We start from the raw sequence: 25,946 nt of genomic DNA, 5'->3' as shown, positions 1-25,946 counted from the left end.
AGGGCACATAAATATATATTTTCTCTCTTTAATTTTCTGTCTTCCCCCTGTTTACAAACAGGTAATTCTTTACAAAATATTTATAAGATCTGATCAGGAATGATTCAGTATTAAGATTCAAGGACAATTACATTGGCCCTCTCCACACAAATATCCTAAAACATTTGTAAAATGTTTTCAATCCCCCCTTTTGTTCTCACTCACTCCTTTGAAACAATTCCTGGCTGCCATTTGCTGTCTTTATTTTTTCCAAGTGTGTGGACAAATCAGTGCTTCATGCTTCACAGTCTCATGCTGCAGTTCCTTGAGTCTTCTGTAGTCGACACTGCAAAGATTAAGCCCCCCCCCCATCTCAAAAATGCTCTGAAATGCTCCAAAAACAGAGCAAAGCGCTTCTGCAGGCAAGGAGTGAACTCATAAAATGGCATCTTAAAGGGACAGCACACAAATGAAGCCTTTTAAAAAACATTTAGCCAAAAGAATCTCTAAAAAAGAGGATGCATTTAAAACATTTTGAAATTGCAAATGAAACATTTTGAGGAAAACAATGCAGAACTCCATGGATGAAACATTTTATTTCCTCCCCCAAAACATTTTAAAGCATCTGTGCAGAAGGGGCTATTCTTGTGACCTGATAGGTATACTCTGTTAAAATTGCTGGTTTATGAGTAGGAAAAAATAGTTTGAAAGAAATTATTTCATCTATTTTAAAAAATTCTACTGGTGGTTAAAATTATTCATTATTCGAGCCCTTCGGGGATGAGGCGGCCTATACATTAAACAAACAACAAACAAACAAACAAACAAACAAATGTCTATGTTCTGTCTTTTGTGTATATATGTCTTTAATGTTATGAGTCCCATCAAATTCTCTCATGTATCCAATATTTTTTTATAGAAACCAGATGTTACAAACGACGCCTACTAGCTGGAAGGGACAATAAAAAACTCTCTGAAAGGAAGCAAAAAATACCCAAAGTTACCCTTGTCTTGGATATTGACAATCCAGATGTCACTCGATTTGGTAATGACTTTAACACCTTTCTTGCCCCTAGCCACAAATTCAAACAGGATGATTCTGTAGGCTGCCAACTTTTTATGAAAATTATGACTTACCTTTGGTGTGTGTGAACAGAATAGGCCATAGGTAATACCTGTCCTTTGAGATAGCTGTGTGGTATCAATCCTCTGGAACCTAAAGACAGAAGAAATGTGGAAGGAAAGTTAAGTGGACCAGTATTTTCTTCCCATTCCTGCCTCTTCCAGGAGTAGAAAATAGAATGTTTGACTTCTGGTCTGTTCTTGGTCTTTTGAGCTTTCCAAAAGAATGTATCATCAGTGTTCCCAAGCCCTCAGAAATTTAGAGTAGCCTGAGAAGAGTCTGTTTTTGGAGGACAAACATATGATGTTTTGGTAATAATCTGTTCTTTGCAGTTATGCCCACTGAGCAACTGCTACATGGTGGAGGAATCCAGTAGAAAGAACAGAAGTATCTGTGAATTGCACAACACACCCTTTTTAGTTAGGGATGCCAGCCTTCAGGTGGGAACAGGGGATCATCTGGAATCACAGCTCATCTCCAGACTACAGTTTTCCAACCTGGATCTGATCATCTTTCCTCACCAGTGGCCAGGGCCTAGGAAGAGGGGGTGAAACTGACAACCCTATTTTATGTGTTGGGGAAATTCTGATTAGGAGAGAAAGGGGACCATTTGCCTCTTGCACAATGGTCATGGGGGAATCAGTGATAAAGCCTGCCTATTTATGTTATCTTTTGATTTGATGTGAAGCCTTTGCTGCTGCTCTCAAGAATTTATACAACTCCCAAATGGAAGTGAATGAAGAAGATGTTCTGGAAATTTTGGCTACTGCATCAGAACTACAATTCCCTAGCCTCTTCCAGAAGTAAGTAGACATTAGAATACTATAATGAAATTGGCTTGGGATATGCACTCTGGACTGTGTGGCAGTGCAAAATGGTGGCGATGCTCTCTTGCTATGTTTTAGTTCTGCAGAATGTCAGCTTTTATCAGCCAACATGTTGTGTATGTAGAACACATTTGTGCAGAAAAAAAACTATTAAAACAATGGTATCAGCCATAACCCATATGTTGATTTTAGACACCTAGACAATAGCTGCCCTCTTCAGTTAAACACTAAAGCAAATATGGTTTATATGGTAGAGGCAGCAACATTGTTGGTTATAATTGCCAGTAATCCTGATCAAGTAATGATTCTTTGCACCTTTCTGTAGCTCAAGTTCTGGGCCAAAGTTTTTGTTTTCTTATTGGCAAAATGTTCAGACTCTTTTGGCAGAACTCTTTTGAATTAGGTATTCTTAGAATGAAAGGAGGGAAATATGTTTTTCTGTTACCAGCTGAAGCAACTGGCAAAAGTAACGCCTATCGCCTGCCAAGAGATGTGCAATGACTCATCAGTGTTGCTATTTTACTGGAAATGGGTCCCTGTATTTTTAAGCTGCCTCTTTTTTAATAGATCTGACTGAAGGTGGCACGACAGTCTTGGCAAAATTAATTTTATCTCAGTAGCTGATGAGGTAAACACATTTTAAAGTTACAGACACACTTTCTTTCATATCCCTACAAAAACTTCAAACTAATTTGGGGCTATATTACAATATACATTACAGAATGCATAGATACATCTTTAAGAAAAAATGTTCCAACTGTAAAAAAGATATGCATTAATTTTATTTAATTTATTTGTCAAAGTGACTTACTATGAGGAAAGTGTTGTTTGAAACTTAAATGTTGTATATTCATGGATTTGTCCTGGATTCAGTGGTGTAGCACCAAGGGGGCATGCATGTGTGTGTGTTCTGCAGGGGCGTGGTGAGGGTGTTCTGGGGGCGTGGCAAGGGCATGGGGGCAGGGCACTGTCCGCATGCTTGCCCTGGGCGCAGTTCCCCCTCGCTCCGCCCCTGCCTGGATTGAGAAAGAACTGTTTGCACTCTTGGAACTGTAGTACAATACAATATTGTGAAAGTCATGACAGTATCCCTGTAACTCAAGTGCCAGAAAACAATTGTGGCAAGGGGACTCTGGAGAATATTTAGGAAAAAGTAGGATGACAAGCTGTGCCTCATTGGCCTGGAATAGGGTACGCCTCTAGTTTTCTCTGTGTGTTTTTACTTTTCTCTGTGTGTTCTTACATGTGCCAGAGCAGATCTTGTGGCACAGGTATGGGTAAAAGATAAACCATGGTCTAGCCAGTTTCTACCAGATCAACTAATACCTGCTGGTGGTTGGCAATCTTGTTAAAAAATTCTAGGGTAAGGAAGCTTTGGTCTGATCCAATTCCTTATTTTCCTTGTTCTAAATGACATATTTAGGATCACTTAACACAGATTATAAACCTGGACTATGACAAAATGCGCTCTCACTTTGTGGATTTGAAACATACTGATGGATGACAGGGATTCTAATAAAAAATAGACCATGGATGGCCGATCAACCTTCTATAGAATAAGTGATTGAATTGATAGTTTATAACCTTTTTCTGCATAAAGCAATCTCAAAACCCCTTTTTGTTCTCCAAAATTTCATTGTTGGCTTTTGGATACATTATCCTTACCTCCTCTTCATCCTTTGTCTCTTTCTGTCAGTCAGTAAGACTACTAGGAGGCATGATATCCTAGGAATTATTAGAAAGAAGTGTAGGAGATGAAGATCAAGATTTTTTTAATGATAGTTTCAGTTGATGGGGAGGTTCATGAGATGGTCTCAGTGATTTATAGCTTTACAAGCAAAACATTTCTGCACAGAGCCCCACAAACATCCCTCTTTGCTATACAGCAGCTAGGGTGAAACCCAAATAAATGTTGCCAGCACCAAGGGAGTACCTTCCCTATGCCCCATTGGCAGAGGCAGAGCTTCAATGGGGACATCTGGGGTGGCTCGCCCTGGGCACCACCATAGCAGTCACATGTCAGGGGCATGGCCGAAGGGCATGTCAGCGGTGGGGGGGGGGGGCGCCGGCAATTCATGTCCCGGGCACAATTTCCCCTCCCTTCGTCACTGCCCCGTGGCCATATAGCCAATAAACAGGGGAGTATCTACCAAACTCCTTTTATCAATACATGCCTCAAAGTGCTCACCATGTTTTCAGGCCCAACACATTTTTAAATAATCAACTTATTTATTTTAAGACTCTAAAAAAGCAATCAGACAAAAATCACAAGCATTTATTTATTTGTTTATTTTCAACCCTAACTCTGGTGTGAACTGCAGCCAGCCAGAGGCCTATCAAAACTTGGGGTGAGTCTACATCAGTTGTTTAACTTGTCAAAAGAAAACTCTGTTTGTAAGTTGCTTTTTTTCTGTAGGTGTGCTCAAGTCATGAGAAGTAGTATTTCCCCAGCAAATGTCTGCAGTTATTATTCTGCAGGCTGCAAGGTGAGTTCCTGATAGATATTTAAAGCATGGAACCTGTTTTGAGCAACAACTTTGTTTAATGCTGACCTGTTAGGCCTTCTTAACCAGAAGGCACACAATGCTCATTGGCAAAATTTGTGCCTCTGTGGGTCACTAAAGGCCTTGGTATAGTCACAGTGCTTCTCTGAGGGCTTATCTACCCATTACAAAGTCCTTGCATTCATCTGGGAACAAAGGGACTTTGCATCAGATGTGTAATGGGAGTTTTCTGCTTTCCACACACACACAACAGCTTTTTTTTCTGTTTGTGAGCAAACCAGGCAGGGAGAAGGAGCTTTAGCTTCTCCTCACTGTTTGCCCATCTGCAAACCATCTGGTGGAATTGCTGTTATCTACATCATTAAAATCATGTTATTTGCATGGCTACAAGCCAGTTTCATAATGGAAGCTAGCTGCAACTCCATCAGGCAGTTTGCAAACACTAAAACAGCAGTAGGAAGAGGCTTAAGCTCCTTTTCCCTGCCCACTTCAGTAACAAGCATAAAAGAGCTGGTGTTGGGGGTGGGAGGCAGAAACATCAATTGGACATTTCATTAGAGTTGCCCCTGGGCCACCAGCAGGGGTTGAGGGGAGTTGGGGTGCCTCCTCCACGTTGGGAAACTCCTGGAGATTTCAGGGTGGAGTCTGGGGAGAACAGAAACCTCAGTGGGGCACAGTGCCATGTAGTCCACTCTCCAAAGCATCCAGGGGAACCGATCTCTGTAGTCTGCAGATGAACAGTAATTCCAGGAGATCTCCAGGCCCCACTTGGAGGCTAGTAACTCTACATCTCATGCAGAGTTCTCATGTTTTTCCCCAACAGACAGTGAGCAAACTGCTTTCCATCAAGTATAGTTGGCAACCTCAAGGTGAGGGCTAGAATTCTTTCAGAATTACAACTGATCCATAGCTTATAGAGATCAGTTCTCCTGGATGAAATGGCAGCTTTAATTGCCTGACCCACCTAAAATCTCTAGGAATTTCCCAAGCTAGAGGCGTCTATTTCTTTAAGGGCAAAGCACTAGCCTTCTCCCTGTGTTGCCTTCCCAAGTACTGCCACTCCTAAGTTATAGAATGTTAAGCCTGGATGAGAAGGAAACTGACTTTGGCAAAATTGTGACAGCAGAATTGCCCTTAGTAATGAGATATATCTTTGAGATGTAACAACAGATCATATAGAACAGTAATTCTAGGAGGCTTGGTTTGCCAAGTATACCCTCAAAAAACAATTGGAAATCATAGCTCCTTGGCAAGTGCATCTGTGACATACCTGCATTTGTTACACACTGAGTTCATGTTTTTTAAGCATAAACTTAAAATCCATCATTTTAGCAAAAGGAAAAGGCATATTATTTTACTCTAAATTTACATGGGATGTTTTAATTTCCACTTCCCACCACAAGATGGTCCCAGAGTTCAGAATTTCTTTTACACCATTTTCTTTCCTTTGGAATCAGTACAAGCAACCTTCCTTGATCTCAGATTGTGAAAGGTGGATAGAGGTGAATCTTGTCATACAGCTGGGCTCCCAGATTCACCTGCGGAAGCTGCCACTGGAACTACTACAGAAGATGCTTAGATCTTCAAGGTTAGTTTGATTGGAGGAATTAAAAGTAAGTTTGATGGTTCGAAGGTAAAGAGTTTGTACTGCTCTATTGTACTTCACAATATTAGCCTTCATCGATTCTCTCCACAACTGAAATGTCAAGATTCAGTTTCATAAAAACTTGATTTTTAAGCTATTTTCTCTGCAACCTTTGAATCTGATCATTATTCAAATAAATATTCTACTTTGTCATCTCACTTTCAAAACATCTATACCACAGTCACAAGAAAGAGAGTGCAGTGCATTCATATTAGACCGCATATTATGAAAATCTACAAAAATCTGTCAAAAATCTAAACCATCTTGAAAACTATAATACTTCTTTCAAAACTTATAAGTAATCAACTTGTATTAATTTGTCCTGGCAAATCAAATCCTTGATTTGAGGAAGGATCTTTGTGACGGGCAACTGAAAAAAAACACAGGTTAATTTGAAGAGGCAGTTCTGACAGAACTGGAGCACAATGAGTTAACCCAGAGCGCCCCCCCCCCCCAAACTGGCTGGCTGAGCTGCAGTTAGCTTTAAGGGACAGAGGGTGTGTGTTTGCCTAGAGACAGATACAGACAGAGATACAGAGTCAGAGAGGCCTCTGAGAATCAGAGAGTCTGTCAGAAAGAGACTGTCATAGACAGAACGAGGCAGAAAATAGTTTGTGAAAAGCAGAGGGCCAGAGAAAATGAAAAGCTCTCAAAGCTGAGAGAAAAAGATTAATTCACCAGGGACTAGGTAGCCAGGTGTTGGTGAAGGAAGTCAGGGAGGCCAGAGTAACTATAAGGATACCTGGGTCTCAAGTCCAGGGGGAGATCTATTCACGGGAACAATCCTAAGACCATACAAAGGGGTTGGTTATAATCTCTGAGGAGACCGCACTTAGATATGGGACCAGAGAGTCTCTGAATGTGTGTGTTTTATAATTGGCAGTGTCAAGAGAGGGTTTAGAGAAACCCCAAAGCTTGCTTTGTTCCAGCCCAGTGTGATACCCTGAGGAGGAAAGGGTGGTTTAGGTACTTGTTCGGAATCCATGTAGAAAGGTTTACCCTGAAGGAAGTAACAGTATGTGAAGATCCATTTTGAACTGAAACAACATTTTATTTGAAACAGCTAAAGTAAAATTAAGAACTGACTGTACCATCTAAGTATTCCCTGCCTAAGGAAAAGAAAAGCGTAAAAACTCTCTGTGCCATCAAATCAAGAACTCCTGTAGATAAATTCTTGTTTGGTTTACCATTAAGAAGCCTCACAGTGATTTCCCTCAGAGGTGGCAGCATACGATTTCCTGACAGGATTAGCCTGAAAAGCTTGTGTATGCATGTGCGTGGGGTGTGCCTGGCTATCAGCCAACCTCAGCCCTCCTGTGTGTGTGTATTACAACCTTAAATGAAACAGAATTGAAATGTCAATAGTATTACTTTAGATAAGGTTCTTTAATGTATTTGTGTGGTTCCTGAGAGCAGCCTACAGCTAAAAGGCATTTTCATTTCATGTGAAAAGCAGCCCTAAGAAACTTTTACTTCATGGTAGCCCAATCCACAGAGCTGTAGCAGCTTGGAACGGTGCCACCCCTGATATTCTGGCTGAGTGAATGTGAGCAGCAAGCAGATATGAGCAGCAATCAGAAAACGCTGCTTCATCTTTATTACCATAAGATGGTAGACATTTCATGAATAAAGCAGCAGAATATATAAATACCACAATTAAAATCTATCTGAGCATTACTGCAAAGCCATGGAATATTAAAGGCCTTCTGGGGAAAAGATAGCTGTTAAAATTCAGACATCTGTGAGCCTCACTCTAGCATCAGGATTAATACAAAAAGGGAGACGAAGAGAGAGGTTGTCATTCCACTATCATCAGTTTTGGATATTTTTTTTGTTCTAAACCATTTGGTGGATCTATACATCCCGGTTTCCTTAAACTTGTTTGTATTGAATGTTTGCTTTGAGGTGTGGGGAATCTCTTTTCTGATTAATTAAAGATCCATTGTTTTTTACTATCAAATGTCACTGAAACTTATGAACATTTTTCCATTCTTTTAATTCCTAAATAGACTCTTGTGTTTTTTGAGAAGTTCCTTAACTCTGCTCTTCTCAGAACGCAATTAGCATCCTCCCACAAGTTTTTGAAAGCTGTTCTTTTAAAATTTCCTTGCCACCATGTGGCCCTTACAAAAGCTTCGGTCTGTTTTGTTAGATAAGAGTAGCACAACAGTGTAACTTCCGTATTCATTTGTATCAATAAATGTCTTCAAACAAACTTTGTACATACTGGGAATTAATAAAGATTCCTTTTCTTGGCAGGTTATTTACTTTCAGTGAATTTCACCTTTGGAAAATTACCCTCTGCTGGGTGTTTCTACAGCAAAACCCCAAAATTCAGATAATTCCGTCATATGATACCGTCCGTACATATTTTAGCAGGTAATTAAGTTATTTTTTTCTTATTAATGTGACCACATTTATAACTTACCCTTTCTTCAGTGAACTCAAGTCAGGTTGTATGAAGGACATCTGCATAATAACACTGTGAGGTAGGTGGGACTAAGTGGCAAGCTACTCTGTTTTCAGGGTGAGCAAGAATTTGAGCATAGATCCTTCTACATTCTTACACCACATTGGCTGTCATTCTGAAAGGAAAAACAAGAGGAAAAATTCCATTAATTATTGCAATATGGGAACACTTTATATATTTTGTTTGAAATGGGAAGGCAAAGAGCTGCGGGGTGGGGTGCCAAGTGAGGAGGATCCAGTCCTGCCCTGGTGTTGTCATACTTTTTTTAGGGTGCTGGAGCCCTGGCAGTTGCCCAGTTGTTCCTGCTCCAGGTGGCAACCCTAACTATGCAAATGAGTCAGCTGTCCTGTGGTGAGAATGCTGCCTCAGGGGATTTGGATTATTTCTTTGCACTCAGAGTCTGCTAATAAAAAACAGGAAATATTTTAAAAAATGGGGAAAATGCAAGATAAAAACCAAGTTATTATCCATAATGCTGAAAATTGCTGTCAATAGTTGAATTTACATTGTTTGAAATGCCCTTTTTTTGCTGAATCAAGTTGTGCCTTGATTGCTTCAAAGATTTGTTTGCAAAATGTATTACAACTGTACAGTTACAGCATTTAGCTTGGCAGCTGGGTGACTGCAGATCATGCGCGTGTCATTACTGTGCTTTGACCATGTCCTTTTGAAGTAGTGGTATATGTTTTATGGGTTTTTTAACAATTATATGAGAGCCTGTATCCTATCACTCTGCTCAGCAGAGTTTGAATCTTTCTGCTGATCTGAGGAGTCTTCCTTCAACTTAAGTGACACTTCCTCTAGAAGAAAAGTCCCTTAAACTGGAAGGTTCTTGTGCTGGAGGAAGGCTTCAAATATTGTTGATTGGAGGGGTGGGATACAAGTTGTTGCTATGAGTGGTTTTATGCTGATTCGCTGTGATTTGAATTAACATTTAATTCCCTGTGGAGACAGGTAAGATAGAAGGGCCATAAAAATAAGCATGAGTTACTAAGTTAGATTACATAGGTTACTTTTGCACGTGCACAGCTGGCATAATTTCCCCTGTTTTCTCCCTGGCCAGTGCCATTGCAAATTCCTAATGTCACAAGTATCCTCCTAATAGACAGTATACTGAAATTGACCAGAGCTTCCTTAGTCACTGAAAGTTTTGGTCAATTTCATCTTCCATATATTGGCTGAGAATGGGTAATGGTAATAGAAACCCAGTTCCAAGGCTAGGAAATGAAATGAATTGATCAAAGTTTTTTTAGCCACAGGGTTGGAAGATATAGAATCAATGATTCCTGGTTATGGAGAGCACATTCCTAATAAAGAAACAACCTGTCTTGTAAGCCAATCTTTCCCCCCTTTGTGTAGAAAATTGCAGGGATGGCAGATGCATTGAAATAACACACAAGCCCAAATCAAATCCAAGTCTAGTCAATTCACCTTCATTTCCTATGAATGGGGGAAAAGGAGATTCCTTACATTTTTCAGTCACCCTGTGAAATGGAAATGCTTTATGTGCTTAAAGAATATGGTAAACAGCAGTGGTGGTGGTGGTGAATAGGGGTAAGCTGTTTGAGACCACTATGTGAACATGCATGCTCAATTGCCAGTTTTGCATAATTGAAAACATAGTTTCATGGAGGATAAGTCCATCAATGGCTACAAGCTGTGGTGACTAAAAGCAACCTCCACATCTAGAGACAGTAACCCATGCAAGGAGTCAACATCAGGGGAAGACCCCTGTGCCCGCTTTTGTTGAGTCTTAATGGCCGTAGTCAGCCAACGAATGAAACAGGGTGCTGGATTACTAGCTTGACCCAGCAGGGCTCTTATGTTCTTATCTACAAAAATTGATGTTGCACCCTACAGACCGTTTGCAAACCATATGATAGTTGAATTGGTCCACTTGGGCCCCTGAAGGCCAGTGGTTTGCTTTTCCCACAGAGATAGGGCTCCAGTCAACCTCTCATAGCTTTACTATGGCTGAGGAGCCTGTCACCTCCTTGTGCTTGCTTCTGTCTTTAGGCCAGAGGGAGCTCAGTGGGAGAAAGAGATGAGGGTGGCAGAAAAAAAAATAGCTAATGTAGATTTCACATTCGCAGTTCAGTTCAGTATGTCAGCACAAACTAATTTTAGCCTCACGTGTGAAAATGAGCTTAGCTTTCTGGGCTCTTTTCTTCCCAACAGATCTTCTGAACATTGGCTTTTTGTTTTTTGTTGTTGTTATCCCCTGAGAGACATTCTTTCCTGTGAGTCATGTACCACTGTAAAGAAATTACTGTTTGGCTTTAAACTGAGCTCTTGTGCTGGAACGAACCTCTCTTCTTTTCATCAAGAGATAGGAAATGAGCTGAAGTTGTGGGTGATTCATTATTTACTAGTTTGACCTGAGAAACACTTGTTGTGTACGAACAACTAGCAGAAAATGGCATACACATGTGCAAATCAGTATGATGCAATCTCATAACTTCACAGACTCTTTTGAAATAATATGCATCACTCAGGGTGTTACTATGTGGTTAAGCATGCTATTTTTAAAATTAATTAGATATCAGAGTTTAATACATTCTCAGTATGCACCCCCATTGAAGTACATTGTGCTTTAGACTTTTTTGTACCATGCACACTTGTATTCCTTTAACCTCATTTGAATATATATAAACACAATGTGATTTAAGAATTTAGAAAAGAAATGCTGCATGAATTAACCCACATGATACTCATATTTATACAAACATGAATTTCACTTTTGATAATTCATAATTCAATTAAACCACATAATGGCAACCCATATTAGATTAGGTAACTGATAGGAATCAAGTCTGTGAAGAGGCACTTGCAATGAGGAGGATTACAGTTTTTCAGTCCTAAATACATTATTCTTAACTTCCGCATTAATTTCATTAGACACAATCCAGTACAGAGTTAGGCGTGTATAAGCGCATTTATTTCAATGGTTTAAGTGTTCTTTATCTGTTTATTGGATTGCAGCCAATATGAATGTAAATTAAAAATGGCACAGGAAATACACATCATTTGGGGGGGGAAAAGAATCTGAAGTCATGAAAATCTTTCACTATACTGAAAAGGAGCAATGATAGCTCATGATTTACAGCATGAATGACAGGAACAGAAATACGGAATTTCTATGTTTGTACAAAAAACAGACTGACAAAAAACGATTGTAGAATCAGCTCAAAGGGATTCTGTAGTGTTTGCATGTATTCTTCCAAAGATCACGATTGCAAAAGCAGATACAAAAGCTCAGTGCTGTTAGTAGCTCTTCTTCAAAAGCTTGTAGGACAGTTTTGTGCTAGCTTGTAACAACTCCTTACATAGTTCACTAAAAAAGCTGTAGAGAAAGTCTGCAGCTGGTTGCCAGTTCCCAATTATTGGCTGGTCTGCAAAGAACCAACAACTGCTTCCACATGCTGAAGGGGGCATGTGTTTCTCAAATAGCACCTAATTATGTTGCATGACAACCTTCTTTTAAAAAGGTTTCCAAGAAAATTATTAAGATGGCCTGGGATCTGAACGTACGAATACAAGATGAGTCCTGGAGGATCAAAACAGCTGTCCCTCCAGGACAACCTACTGTTTCCAACCTTCAGGAAATCTACAAAGAAGGCATGAAAGCAACTTGCTTCTTCTCTTTCTATGGCACCTACCACCATCTGATTTTCATAGTGCTACTGAACATGAGATTCATTTTAACTATCATGGACAACAGTAGCAGCCCGATGGCCCTATAGTCTGTGTATCTATATAAGAATCTTATAAAGCTATTTAAAACTTTCTTGTGATAGCACATTCCATAAGTGAACTTGGATTATGTGAAATAGCGCTTCCTTTTTCCTACTCTGAACTTTTTAAAAAACTTTTTTTTTAATTTAAATTACTATCCCATTCTTTCCCAGTCGGCAGCTGGGCTCAGAGAAGCTAACATACATAACTAAGTTACATATAAGAAAATTCAGTATGCAATTACTCATTAAGCATACATTAAGCAATAAAATCTTAAAATATTAAATATTCACATATCCCATGATTGCGGCTAACAGTTTTAAAATATCAAAAGGAATCCACCAGGACCCTCATATAACTAAAACAACATATTCCACTCCATTATAATTTAAATTTACTGCATTGGGGGCAGGAAGGAGGGGAGATAGAATTGGGAGACCAGCAGTTTGAAAGAAACTGTACCTGCCTGTACCAAAAGGCCTGATGGAACATCTCCATCTAGCATGCCCTGTGGAATTGAATCAGGTTCCACAGCACCCTGGTCTCAGGAGATGAAGGGTTCTGTCAGGCCAGAACCAGAGCTGAAAAAGCCCTGGCATTGCTTGAGGTAAGTCAGACATTCTTTGGGTCAGGAACTACCAGATTACACCAGCTGAGCAAAGTGACCTCTGGGAGCAGTATGGGGTAATTCAATCCACAGATACAATGGTCTGGGGCATAGGGGGGAAATGGCACCCGGGGCAAAATGGCACTTGGGCCCCAGCCCCCAGCCCCTGTGGAACACCCCCCCACAGAGCCCCCCCCAACTTATTTGATTTCAGCAGGCAGCCAGCTGAAAAAACAGCCTGCTCTGGTTGCTGAAGCCTGGCTGGTGGGGTGGGGCAAAGGGAAAGTGGGAGGGGGGAGGGGGGTGGGAGGCACCTCCCCCATTGGGCCCTGCTCCCACAGAGCCCTGCCCCTGCCCACTTACTTAGTTTCAACTAGCAGCCAGCTGAAAAAACAACCTCCTTGGGCTGCCAGGACCTGGCTGGTGAGGCAGGGCAAGGGGGAAGGGGGAGAGGTGTGGGGGTGCCTCCCTATGAAGCCCCCCTGCAGAACCCCACCCCCACCCACTTACTTTATTTCAGCTAGCAGCCGGCTGGAAAAAACAGCCTGTGCTGGTGGGGCAGGGCAGGGAGGGGAAGGGTCTGGAGGTGATTTCCGCCCCCACATGACCCCAATGGCATGTGTCCGGGGTGGGGGCACACCTCCCCTCCCTGTTATCGCTAAGCCACTGCAATGGTCCCAGACCACTCAGGGCCTTAAAGGTTAACACCAAAAACTTGAACATGACCTGGAATCCAACTGGTAACCAGTACAGTTGGTAGAGCACAGATAGAACCTTTGCTGCTGCATTCTGGACCAGTTGCAATTTCCAAAGCAGTCTCAAAGGAAGACCAGCATAGAGCGAGTTACTGTGGTCCAACCTGAAGGTGACCCATTGTGTGGATGACTGTGGTCTTAACAAGCCAGCCAGGAAGTAAACTGCCTAGCCTGGCAGAGGTGGGAAAAGGCTACCTTGGCAGTATATGTGAATTAGGTCTCCATAGAAAAAAAAGGATTCCAGGATCATACCCAGGCTTTTGATGAAAGGGGCAGAGGTTAATGCCACTCTGTCTAATTTTGGCAGTTGGAAGCTTGCCTCTGTACCTCCCCCACCTCATTCCAGCCACATGACCTCCATCTTCAAGGGATTCAATTTCAGTCTGCTCTTATTCAATTATCCTGCCGTGGACTCCAGACACTCAGCCAGAATATCAGGGGTGGCAGCTGGTTTGGCTTGAAACCTCCTAACATTTTGTAATTATTCCCCTGGTGACAGCCATTTTGTGCTATAGCACAACCTTCATGCTATAGCAGCCATTTTCTGATTGCACCTACTAGCAGAATTTATCACCAATGATGAGTCATCCTCCATTGAAAATTCTCATTGGACAGCATATTCTTCACATGCAGAAAAAAATACACTGACTCCAGAACTATGAAAATGCAAATGAGCAGATGTGAACTATGTCCCAATTGATTCCAGTGCTTGTGGATCAACTGTCAGGAAGATCAGGAGTAAGTTAAGCGTGCAGAAAAGTGCTTTTGTGTAGTTTCTGCCCTACTTCCTTCTGATCTTTTTTCCCCCCTCAAGCAAGAGAGGGCAATAAAGTATTTAATACCAGTTTGTAGGTACATGTGTCACAGTGGCTTATGGGACAGGTGAAAAGGTCAACCACAAGAGAAGAGTTGGATCAAAAGCAGAAGCGGAGCAAGGGGAAACTGTGCCCGGAGTGCACGTGTGCCCTGCGCCCCTGCTGCAGTGGCGCCATGCCACGTCCCTGCCACGTTTCCACGGGGCATCACACACACACACACACACACACACACACACACACACACACACACACACACACACGCCCCATTGGTGCTATACCATTGGTCAAAAGGGCCACAGTGAAAGTCCTGCATGCTGCCCTTATGAACGTCAGGTATCCTTCTAAGTAAAGAAATGCATCTTGTATTTAAGAGTGTACGTGTCTACAACATGCTCTACCTTATCTTTAAAAGCATTTCACCCATTCTAAAAGACAAATTATTTCAAATTAGTTTTTTTCAGTACTCCCCAAACTTTTTATTTTATTGGGTTTTTATATTACCACTCCCTTTTTGGGCTCAGGACAGCTTCCAGAAAAAAAGAAAAAAAAGCCCTTAGGAAAAAAAAAAGACCCCTCCCTTCTGTCCTTTATTTTCCTGGCCTTCACATCTCTAGGCTAGAGGGAAGAATATATGGCCCCTTCTGCACATGCAAAATAATGTGTTTTCAAACCACTTTCACAACTGTTTGCAAGTGGATTTTGCTATTCCGCACAGCTTCAAAGAGCACTGGAAGCAGTTTGAAAGTGCATTATTCTGCATGTGCGGAATGAGCCTATGTTAGTTGTACACATTGGATACATCAAGATATTCAGCTGACTCTACATTGGTATGTCATGTTGTTGGCCATATAATCTTTTTTTTATCATTTAGGACATGGAAGTAATACAAAAGGGTAAATAAACAGCATTGCATGGAAGATTGTTTGGTATTTCCTGAAATTTTAAGCACTTGGTTTGATAGCCTTAACAACATGATTTTAATTTTTTTCATACTTCAAGACATTAGGAAAAAGAAATGAGGTGGAACATTCTGTACTTAAGAAAACAAGCGGTATTATCAAAAGTATGTTTAACTCAGTACCTTTCAAAAACATCATGTGAATTTCACTTTGTGTTAAAATAATGTTTTATCTGAACAAACTGACTCAGATTTGGTGCACCTGTTTTCTAGGTAAATTCACTCAAGTGATCTATTTACTGTAGAAGAAAGGTACTTTTCAGTTTCTTTCTGCCTTTTGAACTACAGGAACAGAGGCAGCTGATTCCCTTCTGACCTTTCAAAGGTGGAGTGTGTTATCAAAGAGCAATTTTCAAAGAGCTAACTTCTGTTTGACGAGCAGCCATATAATATTCAAAGTATCTCAGTAAAGTGGCAGCTAAGTTCCAAATAAACTCCGCAACTATGCAGTTTGAAGGGGAAAGATCATTCCTTTCAGAGCTTCCTTTATGAATCGTTTGGGCAACTGTTCTACAAGTTTCCTCAGCAAAGAAATATTCCATGGAATAACTGTAGTGAAAGAGGTGGTGAGAAGAGATCTGTAAACAGGAATGGGCTGAAATTGTAGACAGTGCCCCAAATAACTGGGGAGCTAGTTTCAGTAGCCCAATGAATAATAGGCCCCCAAGCTTCATGGTAAGCTGCTTTAGAAATCAAAAATAATTTTAGAAGTAGTTTGTGATATGTTCAGAGAAAAAAAATAGAAAATTCATTAGATCAGCAAAAAAACCCTCTATAACTTTGAGCAGCTCTTATAATGAGCAGCTCTTACTTCACATACAAGCTACAAGGGTCAGTGCTATCAGTCACAGACCAGGAAAGGGATTTGGGAGTCTTAGTTGATAGTTCCATGGGAATGTCAACTGAATGCATGGCAGCTGTGAAAAAGGCAAACTCTATGCTGGGGATAATTAGGAAAGGAATTGAGAATAAAACTGCAAAGATTGTCATGCCCTTATATAAAGTAGTGGTGCGACCGCACTTGGAGTACTGTGTCCAGTTCTGGTCGCCACATCTCAAAAGGATATTGAGGAGATAGAAAAAGTGCAGAGAAGGGCAACAAGGATGATTGAGGGACTGGAGCACCTTCCCTATGAGGGGAGGCTGCAGCGTTTGGGACTCTTTAGTTTGGAGAGGAGACGTCTGAGGGGGGATATGATAGAAGTCTATAAAATTATGCATGGGGTAGAAAATGTTGACAGAGAGAAATTTTTCTCTCTTTCTCACAATACTAGAACCAGGGGGGCATTCATTGAAAATGCTGGGGGGAAGAATTAGGACTAATAAAAGGAAACACTTTCACTGCTATAGCGTGTGATTGGTGTTTGGAATATGCTGCCACAGGAGGTGGTGATGGCCACTAACCTGGATAACTTTAAAAGGGGCTTGGACAGATTTATGGAGGAGAAGTCGATTTATGGCTACCAATCTTGATCCTCTTTGATCTGAGATTGCAAATGTCTTAACAGACCAGGTGCTCGGGAGCAACAGCCACAGAAGGCCATTGCTTTCACCTCCTGCATGTGAGCTCCCAAAGGCACCTGGTGGGCCACTGCAAGTAGCAGAGAGCTGGACTAGATGGACTCTGGTCTGATCCAGCTGGCTTGTTCTTATGTTCTTATGAATCCTGACAAGGGTTACCAGGACACAGCTTGGAACTCACAGGAGTGGGGGCAGGTTGGAACAGGTACACCAGCATCATACTAGCACATGACATCACATCCAGTGAAAACCAGCAATGATGCCATGATGCCTACAGCTCCTCTCCAACATCAACATCATGATGTTAAATCAGATTTTTGCCAGAAGATATGTCACAAGTTGACACAATATCTATACACATACCCCACAGATTTGGCTCAATTTTTCTTGTGCTGGCCTTTAAGGTGCCAGCAGCCAACAATGGGGTCCCCCATTACAGGAGACCTAGGCATTTTCCGGACGGACATAATATCCCTGGGGAAAACTGGGGTCATACGTACTGGGTTGTTTCCATCTTGGTTTCTCCCTTCACACGGCTGCCTGATATCGCAATAAGACTAGGAGGAAGAACTTCAGGTATATTATGCACAAGCCCCCAGTTTATTTTCATTTTCCATGCCAATGTTTCCGTGCATGCGTGAACATTCCCGTTTTTCTGTCGTTGTGATTGGCTGCAGGTGGCGAGGTAGAAAAAATAAACCAGTCTGTCTCCCAAGGTGTTTGCATGGGAGCGGGAGTGGCGCGGGGGTTTTCAAAAGAACCACCAATTTAGCGGGATAAGAGAACTCTCACAGAGCGGGTTTGGTTTAGGGCCAGAAGCCATGTGAAAGACATGCTCAAACCAGGATGTTTCACCTTCCCATCCCAGAATTCATGGTCAGTGTGGAAAACGCCCTAGAAAGTCTGATCCTGACTCGTGTTTTGGGATCTTTTCCTGCAATGTGCTTGTGGATTTTGCTTATTTAACATGAATTTTTAATGTGTATTCAGTAAAGAAAAAAAATATGATGTCAGCCTTTGACCCAACTGTGCGTAGATGTGCAAATATATTCTTTGTAATAATTAATGCTTGACTGTCTTAGAAAATGTAGTATAGACTTGTCTATGCAAAACAATGCTGAACTAAACTGAACTAAGGCAGAAAAATCATTTAAGAAACAAAGCAGACATCTTCCATTCATAGTAGTGATGTTGGCCTGCTTCCCTGCTGAATAATTTGGAAAATTTGGGTTTGTTTATCAAATACTACCTAAGAAGTCTGTTTAGATCAGTGAAACTTTGACAGTTTTGTTTAGTCTACCAGCTCTGTGTTGCTGATTTCTTCCTCCTTGGCAAGGAATTGTCCTGGAAGTGCCCATTTCCTATTAATCATTATATAGGCTGCAAAGCTGGTTAGACATTATCTAGTGAAAGTAATCCAATGGCTGAATCAACCTTTAAGACACATGGCGAAAAATCTTTCAGAGGTTTATTACTAATATAATCTTTTCAGCTTTTATGATGCACTAAAATTAAAATGGAAGCACTAAGAAAATGCACTATAGAATGACACAGTTAAAATGACGTATGTGTCTGTTAGTACTCATCATGAGGTATGCTTTCCAGATCTGCTCACGAAACCCATAGTTGAAAGTACCCATATCTCAAATTCCTTGAATTGGATTTAGAAACATTAAGTTAATGTTGTTGCAAATAATATTGCAATTGGAAGCTGAATTTTTGTGGTGGTTACTTTTTCTAAGTTATTTCTAATCATTTTAAATGGGAGGAGCAAAATGGTGAAATAAATCCAGGACCAACTTTTAGGCTTATTTTGACTGCCAGTCAGTCAGCCTATATTCAGTATTGTTAATTACATGAATCTCTTTGGAAGGCCTTAGTGATCCTTTCCCTGTATGTTATTGAAGTATGTTATTCCCTGTAATTGAAGTATGTTATTCCCTGTATGTTATTTCCCTGTATGTTATGTTATTCCACCTCCCCAGCAATCTCATTCCATACATACAATTTTAACAGCCCAATCCTGAGTGGGCCAGCGGGTGAGGACGGTACTGCTGTGATGCTGCCCTGCCCCTTCAAAGGGTTTTCCCATGCCACAGAAAACCCAAAAAAGTTAAAACAAACAACCCCCCTCCCAAAAAAACCCTCTCACATAGGGGAGAATAGAAATATGCCACAAAAATCATGGCATATCTCCCTGGGGCTCTACTGGCACAAGGCGCCTTGCTGGGCATCGGCCTCACCCCGGCCTGCAGGCTGTTTTTTCCAGCCCAAACATGCTGGCACAGCATTCTGCAACAGTGGGCCTGAGCAGTTTTCAGGTCAGGCACAGCAGAGCTGGGTGGCATCCAGTTGCTGGGGTAAGTTTTCCTGCTACTGGCATACCCATGACAGCGCAGAGGTGCACGAATTTCAGAGGGGGATTCATCCCCTCCCCCTGGATTGGGCTGAAACAATCCTAAAATAAAAACACGATTTTATTTCTGAAATAAACTAAGTAGACCTTGTCATGGAAATGAGCACATATCCTATGCCTGTGTGTCTCATACCTCAGTAAATTTGAACCAATTTCTGGTCGATATTTGAGCCATGTTCCTTAGTTCTCGTATCACCGGTTCAGCTGATTTTCATTGAGATGCTGCATTTAGAATCCAAAAATACTCTTTGGAGTGACTGGTAATAGGCTTAAGTTTTCAGAGTTCATTCCCATATAAAAAGATTTGAATTGTCCCAAAGATCAGATCTATGTTACCTGCCTGATACTGCAAAAATAATGAAGAAATAAGAACTTTTCTCTCAGATTAATGGGTAGGAGATAGAGCAGAAAGGAACAGAATAGACATGAAGCCTGATTCATATGTTGCCAAGTCCTTGTGCCTTCTGCTTGAACCAGCCTGTTCTGGAGGTGGTTATTCTCCCCCTGAAGGAGCAAGTTCATAGCTTGAGGGTGCTACTAGTCTCAGGTCTCCTCTGTGGCACATGCATGACTGATGTGCCAACTACAGCCATTTCAATAAAAGTGTGACTTAATCACAATGATCCATGCTCTAATCCAGGTTAGATGGCTGTAATGTGCTGTCTGTGGGGCTGCTTTTTAAAAACAGTTCAGAAACTTCAATTGGTCCAAAATGTGGCAGCCAAAGGTTTGTTACAGGGCTCATATAATCCTTATGCTGAAAGATCAGCACTGGTTACTCAGCTTTCAGGCACAGTACAAGTGCTGATTCTTACCTTTAAAGCCATAATCATCTTGGGGCAAGAATATCTGAATGAACATTCCCTCCCATACTATCCAGCCTGCCAGTTGAGATTCAGCTGTCAAGCTCTGTGCCTCAGTCTTCAGAGGTAACAACCAGAGACAGCATTTTCTGTGTTGGCACCTCACCTTTGGAACATCCTCCTGCTTGAGCCTGGCCTAATGTCTACTGTGCTTTCTTTAGGCATCAGGCTAAAACAACAGGGTTTTAATTTGGGGGGTCATCTTATATTCTTAATGTCTACTTCTGTTTTATGGACAGTTTTTAAGTTGTGTATATCTGACGGCTTGTTTTTAGTGGCTTGTGATTTTTAACTGTATGCCACCTCAAGCAGGACTCTGAATGGGTGGCATAGAAATATTCCAAACAGACAAATACATTCTGGAATCTGCACACTGTCACTAAAGGAAGAACCATGTTTCCCAGTTAAACCAGAATATATTGCTGCTGAGAGAATGCTTTCTCCCGCCCCCTTCAGTGAATGGGACATTGTCACAGCAAAAGGGAAATTCCACAGGAGTGTTTACTTCTCTGTCCAAAAGATTCAAGTACTGGCATACAAAATTAGCAAAGGGCAGAACCAAGAAGAGATTATAGGTATGCTTTGTCACCTCCCAGATATGCACCTCTGCTGGCATAGTCCAAAGTAGGCTGCAGAACAGCTGGGAGGTGACATGGAAGGATACAGCTGCCCAGTCCAAGATGGGCAGCATGTCTTGGAGCTGGTGGGTTGTCACTGGAAGAGGCACTACTCCACTCTGGCAGGGCTGCCACTGGGCTTACTTAAGGAACAAGAGCTAAGCCTGAGTAGTCCTAAAACAAGGTGTGGCAAATCAAGTCTTCAGATTTTACCATGAAGACTTGCTGCAAGCAGTGGATCTGATAAGGGGCTTCTTTTGATTTTGTATTGCTATTAGTAGCTTTCAGCTGCTTTGCTATGGAGCACACAATAGCCATTTTTTAAAAAGGAAGGGGAGACACTAGCATAGCTATTCCTGTGTTTGCAGCAAAGATGTTTCCCTTTGCCAGAGCTATTCCTCCACTCTTCCCATAATATGGATTAGATAATGGACTACTGTCTTGAGGTGGAACTTGCAAAGTCTAATAGGTGACAGGGGCATGCTTTTGACTGATCATTTGTAAAAGGTCTAAAAGTCAGTAACTGGAGATGTCATTAATACAATCTGTTTTAATCCTTTGCTCATACATGTTGCTTTATGATAACTTTGCAAATAATTTTCTTGAGGGCTACACAAACAACAGCCATGTGGCTGAATTTAGCTGTAATGTAAATTTCCTATGTAAAAAGCACTTCTTTGTAGGACAAAAATTCCCCACCCTCAAAACACACACACACACACACACACACACACACACACACGCTCATGTAGCATGTCATATGTTATCCTTATAACGTTCTGTTGTTGCACATTTAGAGCCAATTTTGGCTTTTCAGATTATTCATAGAAATCACACAAGGCAATCATCACCAGGGTCTTTACATGTTTTTCTCCCTGTAGAAAATATAGAAAACCATTAGCACTGTAGCAACCACAAGTCTGGATAGGAAATAATGCTGGGGTTAAATAAAGTTTTCTGCTCCATTGTTTTGTTTTTAGCTTGCCCAAGATATGTTCCTTCCTGGAAAAGGAAATAGGACAACGATACATAGCTATTTTTCAGTCTCTTCGTTTACATGGCATCACTTCAAGTAAGTTCATTGCTTCTTTCAAGCATAAAACTTGATATTGGAGTTAGGCTTTCAAGTAAAGCTGCAGTCCCAAATTCAGTGATTTCAGAATCTGTAATTGTTTGTATTGGATAAGTCAAAAGCAAAGGTACAAATTATATTGACAAGATTTCCCCACAGATCAGTGTAAATACACAGAAAAGATATACAGGGAATATATTTCCTGTATAGTATAGAAGTATACTATCATGAAGTATAGTATAATGAAGTATAGAATTATAAGTATATATAGTATCATGAAGTATAGAATATCTTTCCTGTATAGTTCATGCAAGCATATTATGTCATACCTACAGGCCAAATTTTCTCTTGCTTGATGTTGAGGAATGGTTGCATATTCTTGGAAGAATGGTTGCATATATTTGGTTGCACATACATGGATTTGAGAGAAATTGTTGAAAATGTATTTTGCATTTCAGAAGACAATTTAAACGTCTTGTACATTCATATTCACTGATATTAAAAAACTGACACATTTTTTGAAAATGTGCTAGATATTATGTTTTCTACAAACTGATGGACTGTATTCCAAATTTTGAATAATCTCATGCCTTCTTTCAAATCAGTGTTTGTTAAAGTTTGGCAGAAATCGCGTCCCAGGCTTCAGCCTGGGACAATGTTGCAGGGGGGGAGGAAGGAATGCAAGCCTCTTCCCCGCCGGCCGACTGAGCATGTCACGTGGCCGGGTACCGGCACGTGACAAGGGCTTCAGGGCAGCCTATAAAGGGCTGCGTCGGCGGGAGACCGGCCTCTTTTCGAGTTGGGCTGCGGCCGATTTATTTCCAACAAGCATGTGTTTGTGTTTTGATGGAATGAGTCTCCACACATCCCCATGCAAATGCCTTTCTTTTATTTTGTGTGGGAAATGGATACAACGTAGACATATTGACATGTTTCGTCATGTATTTTTGTATATATCGTAAGCAACTATTTATACATGGTGTAATACAAAACTGTGCAATAAATATAATAACAGAATTGAAAGTGAATGTTACGGGTGCCGAACTTTGCTTTAAAGGGAAAGCTACAGTTTGCCAGAACTGTTGAATTTTTAATTTATTTTGTGGGTATTGCTTTTGAAAGATTTGTTGAGACTAAAATATCCCTGCATACACATGCATATAAAACCCTTCTTTGTCTATATGGTGTATAGTTATTTTTGTAATAATGGGCCACTGCTGAAAACACAGTTTGACAATTTAGGGTGTACATGATCCTTTGTTGTTCTTGTTTTTTTAAAAAAAATCTAAAAGGACTGTTTCCTCCAAATACGCTGATTATGCCTGAACGTGCTCATTGCCCTCAGAATGTCATGATCTGCTGAAATTAAATTGGAGGGGAGAGCAACTGGAGAGAGGGAAACTGACTTGCTCAAGCCCCTAAGAGAATGTATCCTGGAGGGAAAATTTTGAGTCAGGGGAAATTTCCATATGGTTATCTGCTCCCCTCTCTACAGTTCAAGGGTTCCCACATATTTTGCACATACTGCTGTTCTCATACATTATACGATACATTTGAACAAATAAAAAGTTATACCCTTCCCCCAAAGCAGGCATGTCTGGCTCTTCGGAGCATAAGCAATACTCCTAGGAGCACAGAAAACCCAAAGCAGTATTAGAGACAAATTTACAGAAAGCTGTAGGTATTGTACTTGCTGGAAGAGTAGAGCATGGCAGAGTTTCTCTTCAATTTATGCCTCTTCTAATTTTTTTTCTAATGCATATGTATGTTTTAAATTCCAATACATAAAAAGGGAAAGAAGCAGATGGAACTGATATTTATCATGCCCAGGAAGTCACAGTGTAGACCAGTGTGGCCAGTGTCATCCATGCCATGCTTGGAGTGGAGCTCCAGCTGCTGCTATCTTGTTTGTCATTGCAAGTGTTTCACTCAGCTTCCGCACTCCCATCTGTGTGCTGATGCTGACTGTGCTGCTGACTGCCCCTGCATCTCTTGGACAAACTGTGAAGGCCTGCACCTTGGCCATACCACTCCCCATCACTTGCTAATTCCTTCCCTGAAAACCAACACTGCTGGAATGATTGTGCTTGCCTGAGGGAAATGGCTTTCAATGTGAGTGTCCTCTCCAGTGAGTGACAGAGGCAAGACAAACCAACTAGTTTCAGACTGCAGTAAAACAAGTTTTATGTCACTGTGCAAACAGTCCCCCTAATACCCAAGACACTAACATCGAACTTCTCTGACAACCTTAACACACTGAAGGAAAGGGCTGTAGGGAAAACTTGACCTCTAGCTAAAAGAGATCATGTTTTCTATCACACACTCAGTGAGAAACTGAAGCCCCAGGGAGTCCAAGTAGCAAATGAGCACAAAAGGGCAGCCCGTACTGCTCACATTATGTGGGTGGCAGCCTTAAAACTTACAATCCCCTTAATTTGTGAGTGCTTTACCTGTTGTTAGAGATCAGGCATGACCCACATAGCATAACTCCATTTCATGAAGTAGCACTGGGATGAGGTGCCTTTCACTCATAGGAGGAAAGCAGTTTGCAGTAGCATGTGAGGAAAAGGTCTGAAGGGTTTGTGGGAGATTTCAACAAATACAAATACAATACCTTTAATGGCATATAAAAAGTGGTAAATGTGGGAGATTTCATGAGATTGAGGCCTACATTTCAGCACAATTTAGGTCACATGACCAGTGTATAATAGCAGGGAAGGAAAAATAAGTGTTCAGTGATGGGACATTGTCAAGGCTGAAATAGCTTATGATAGCTGCTATTGCACGTTTTGGTCAGAGCAACTTAGAGGTTCCACAAGGGGCATGCTTCACACCTCTTTCTTTCCCATTTCCTGTGGGGGAGCAGACTGGGACAGAACAGGGTGCATATATAGATAAAGGCAAACTCTGGTGCCATATCAGCTGGCAATTGAATCAACACCAATTCGGCTGGTAGCTGAGAATATATAAATGTCCTGCTCTGCTTCAATACTGTTGGCTTAGTTGTTGCTTACGCTTCTCAACTATAACATTTTTAAGAATTCCAACACATATGTCTGCTGTGTCTTCTTCTATTGAAGATACTCTTGCCTGGTTCTAGTCTTACGATTACAAAACCTTTACAACAGCAGTAAATATAATTGTACTTTTCTCTGATTAACAAAAAATGCAATAATTCAATTTCATCTCCTCCTCTCTCTTCACAAAGGTAAGCATCTAGAAGAACTATGGCAGATTAATTTCCTTCCTTTGCCATGGCTAACGAGGATTTTGTCCTATCATTACTATGCAGTGAGTTGGTATGATTATTATACTCTGCAAATCAAGGAGTTTCATTCAGTTACAGTTGCTTACTTGGCATATTGCAACTCCTAACTTTTCTGCGAATGGCCTACCCTTGAGGCTGATTAGGTGAAACTTTGGTCCAGCATCACGTGACTCACCGTTTGCTCAGGGGAGTGCCTCCAGAGATCACATCACGCTTCCGTGTTGCACCGTTTGCGCACTGGCTTCCAGTTCGAATTCGAATCGTCTTCCAAGGTATTGGTGATGATGATAACCTTTAAAGGCCTTCGCAGCGGTCTGGGACCTTCGTTACCTCTCAGGGGACTGTCTGGCCCCATATGTCCCCACATGTCGGTCCTCTGCGAATTCGGCAGAGGAGGCCAATCTACCTGGAGATCCCGCCCCCCCCCTCTATGATGCGGCTACAGCAGCCTCCCACTAGAGGCCAGGGCTTTTCACGGCCCTGGCCCTGCCTGAAATAGAATGCTCTTCCTCCAGCTATGTCCGGGCCCTCTCACCGGGACTTAAATGAATTCCACGCCAGGGCCTGTAAAGACCGGGGATTATTCGCCCGGGCTTTTGGGGAGGAGCCCGAGCTGCTGATAAGTGCCCAGTAACACAACTGAGATCCGCTGTCCCCCTCTCAGAGTTAGAGGAGTTAATGGTTGAACGCCATCTGTTTTAAATATTTATGGATTTGGAGCGCTGCATTTTAACTGGTATTAATTTTTAGCATTTTATCCTGTTTATC

At 41.4% G+C, this 25,946-nt stretch overlaps 1 protein-coding gene across 1 annotated transcript in view; it reads left to right on the top strand.

Annotated features, from left to right (window-relative positions):
• Window positions 1-25,946, top strand: part of BTBD16 (BTB domain containing 16) — a 39,388-nt gene that overhangs the window by 7,050 nt on the left and 6,392 nt on the right. Inside the window, exons 7-13 of the mRNA XM_048506887.1 lie at window positions 899-1,024; window positions 1,791-1,905; window positions 4,346-4,415; window positions 5,891-6,021; window positions 8,338-8,457; window positions 21,819-21,910; window positions 25,119-25,201. Coding sequence (XP_048362844.1) covers window positions 899-1,024; window positions 1,791-1,905; window positions 4,346-4,415; window positions 5,891-6,021; window positions 8,338-8,457; window positions 21,819-21,910; window positions 25,119-25,201 — 737 coding nt within the window. The remainder of the gene's footprint in view (window positions 1-898; window positions 1,025-1,790; window positions 1,906-4,345; window positions 4,416-5,890; window positions 6,022-8,337; window positions 8,458-21,818; window positions 21,911-25,118; window positions 25,202-25,946) is intronic.

Source organism: Sphaerodactylus townsendi, linkage group LG08 (assembly GCF_021028975.2).
Source record: "Sphaerodactylus townsendi isolate TG3544 linkage group LG08, MPM_Stown_v2.3, whole genome shotgun sequence".
Taxonomy (NCBI): domain Eukaryota; kingdom Metazoa; phylum Chordata; class Lepidosauria; order Squamata; family Sphaerodactylidae; genus Sphaerodactylus; species Sphaerodactylus townsendi.
This window is presented reverse-complemented; position numbering and strand designations above follow the sequence as displayed.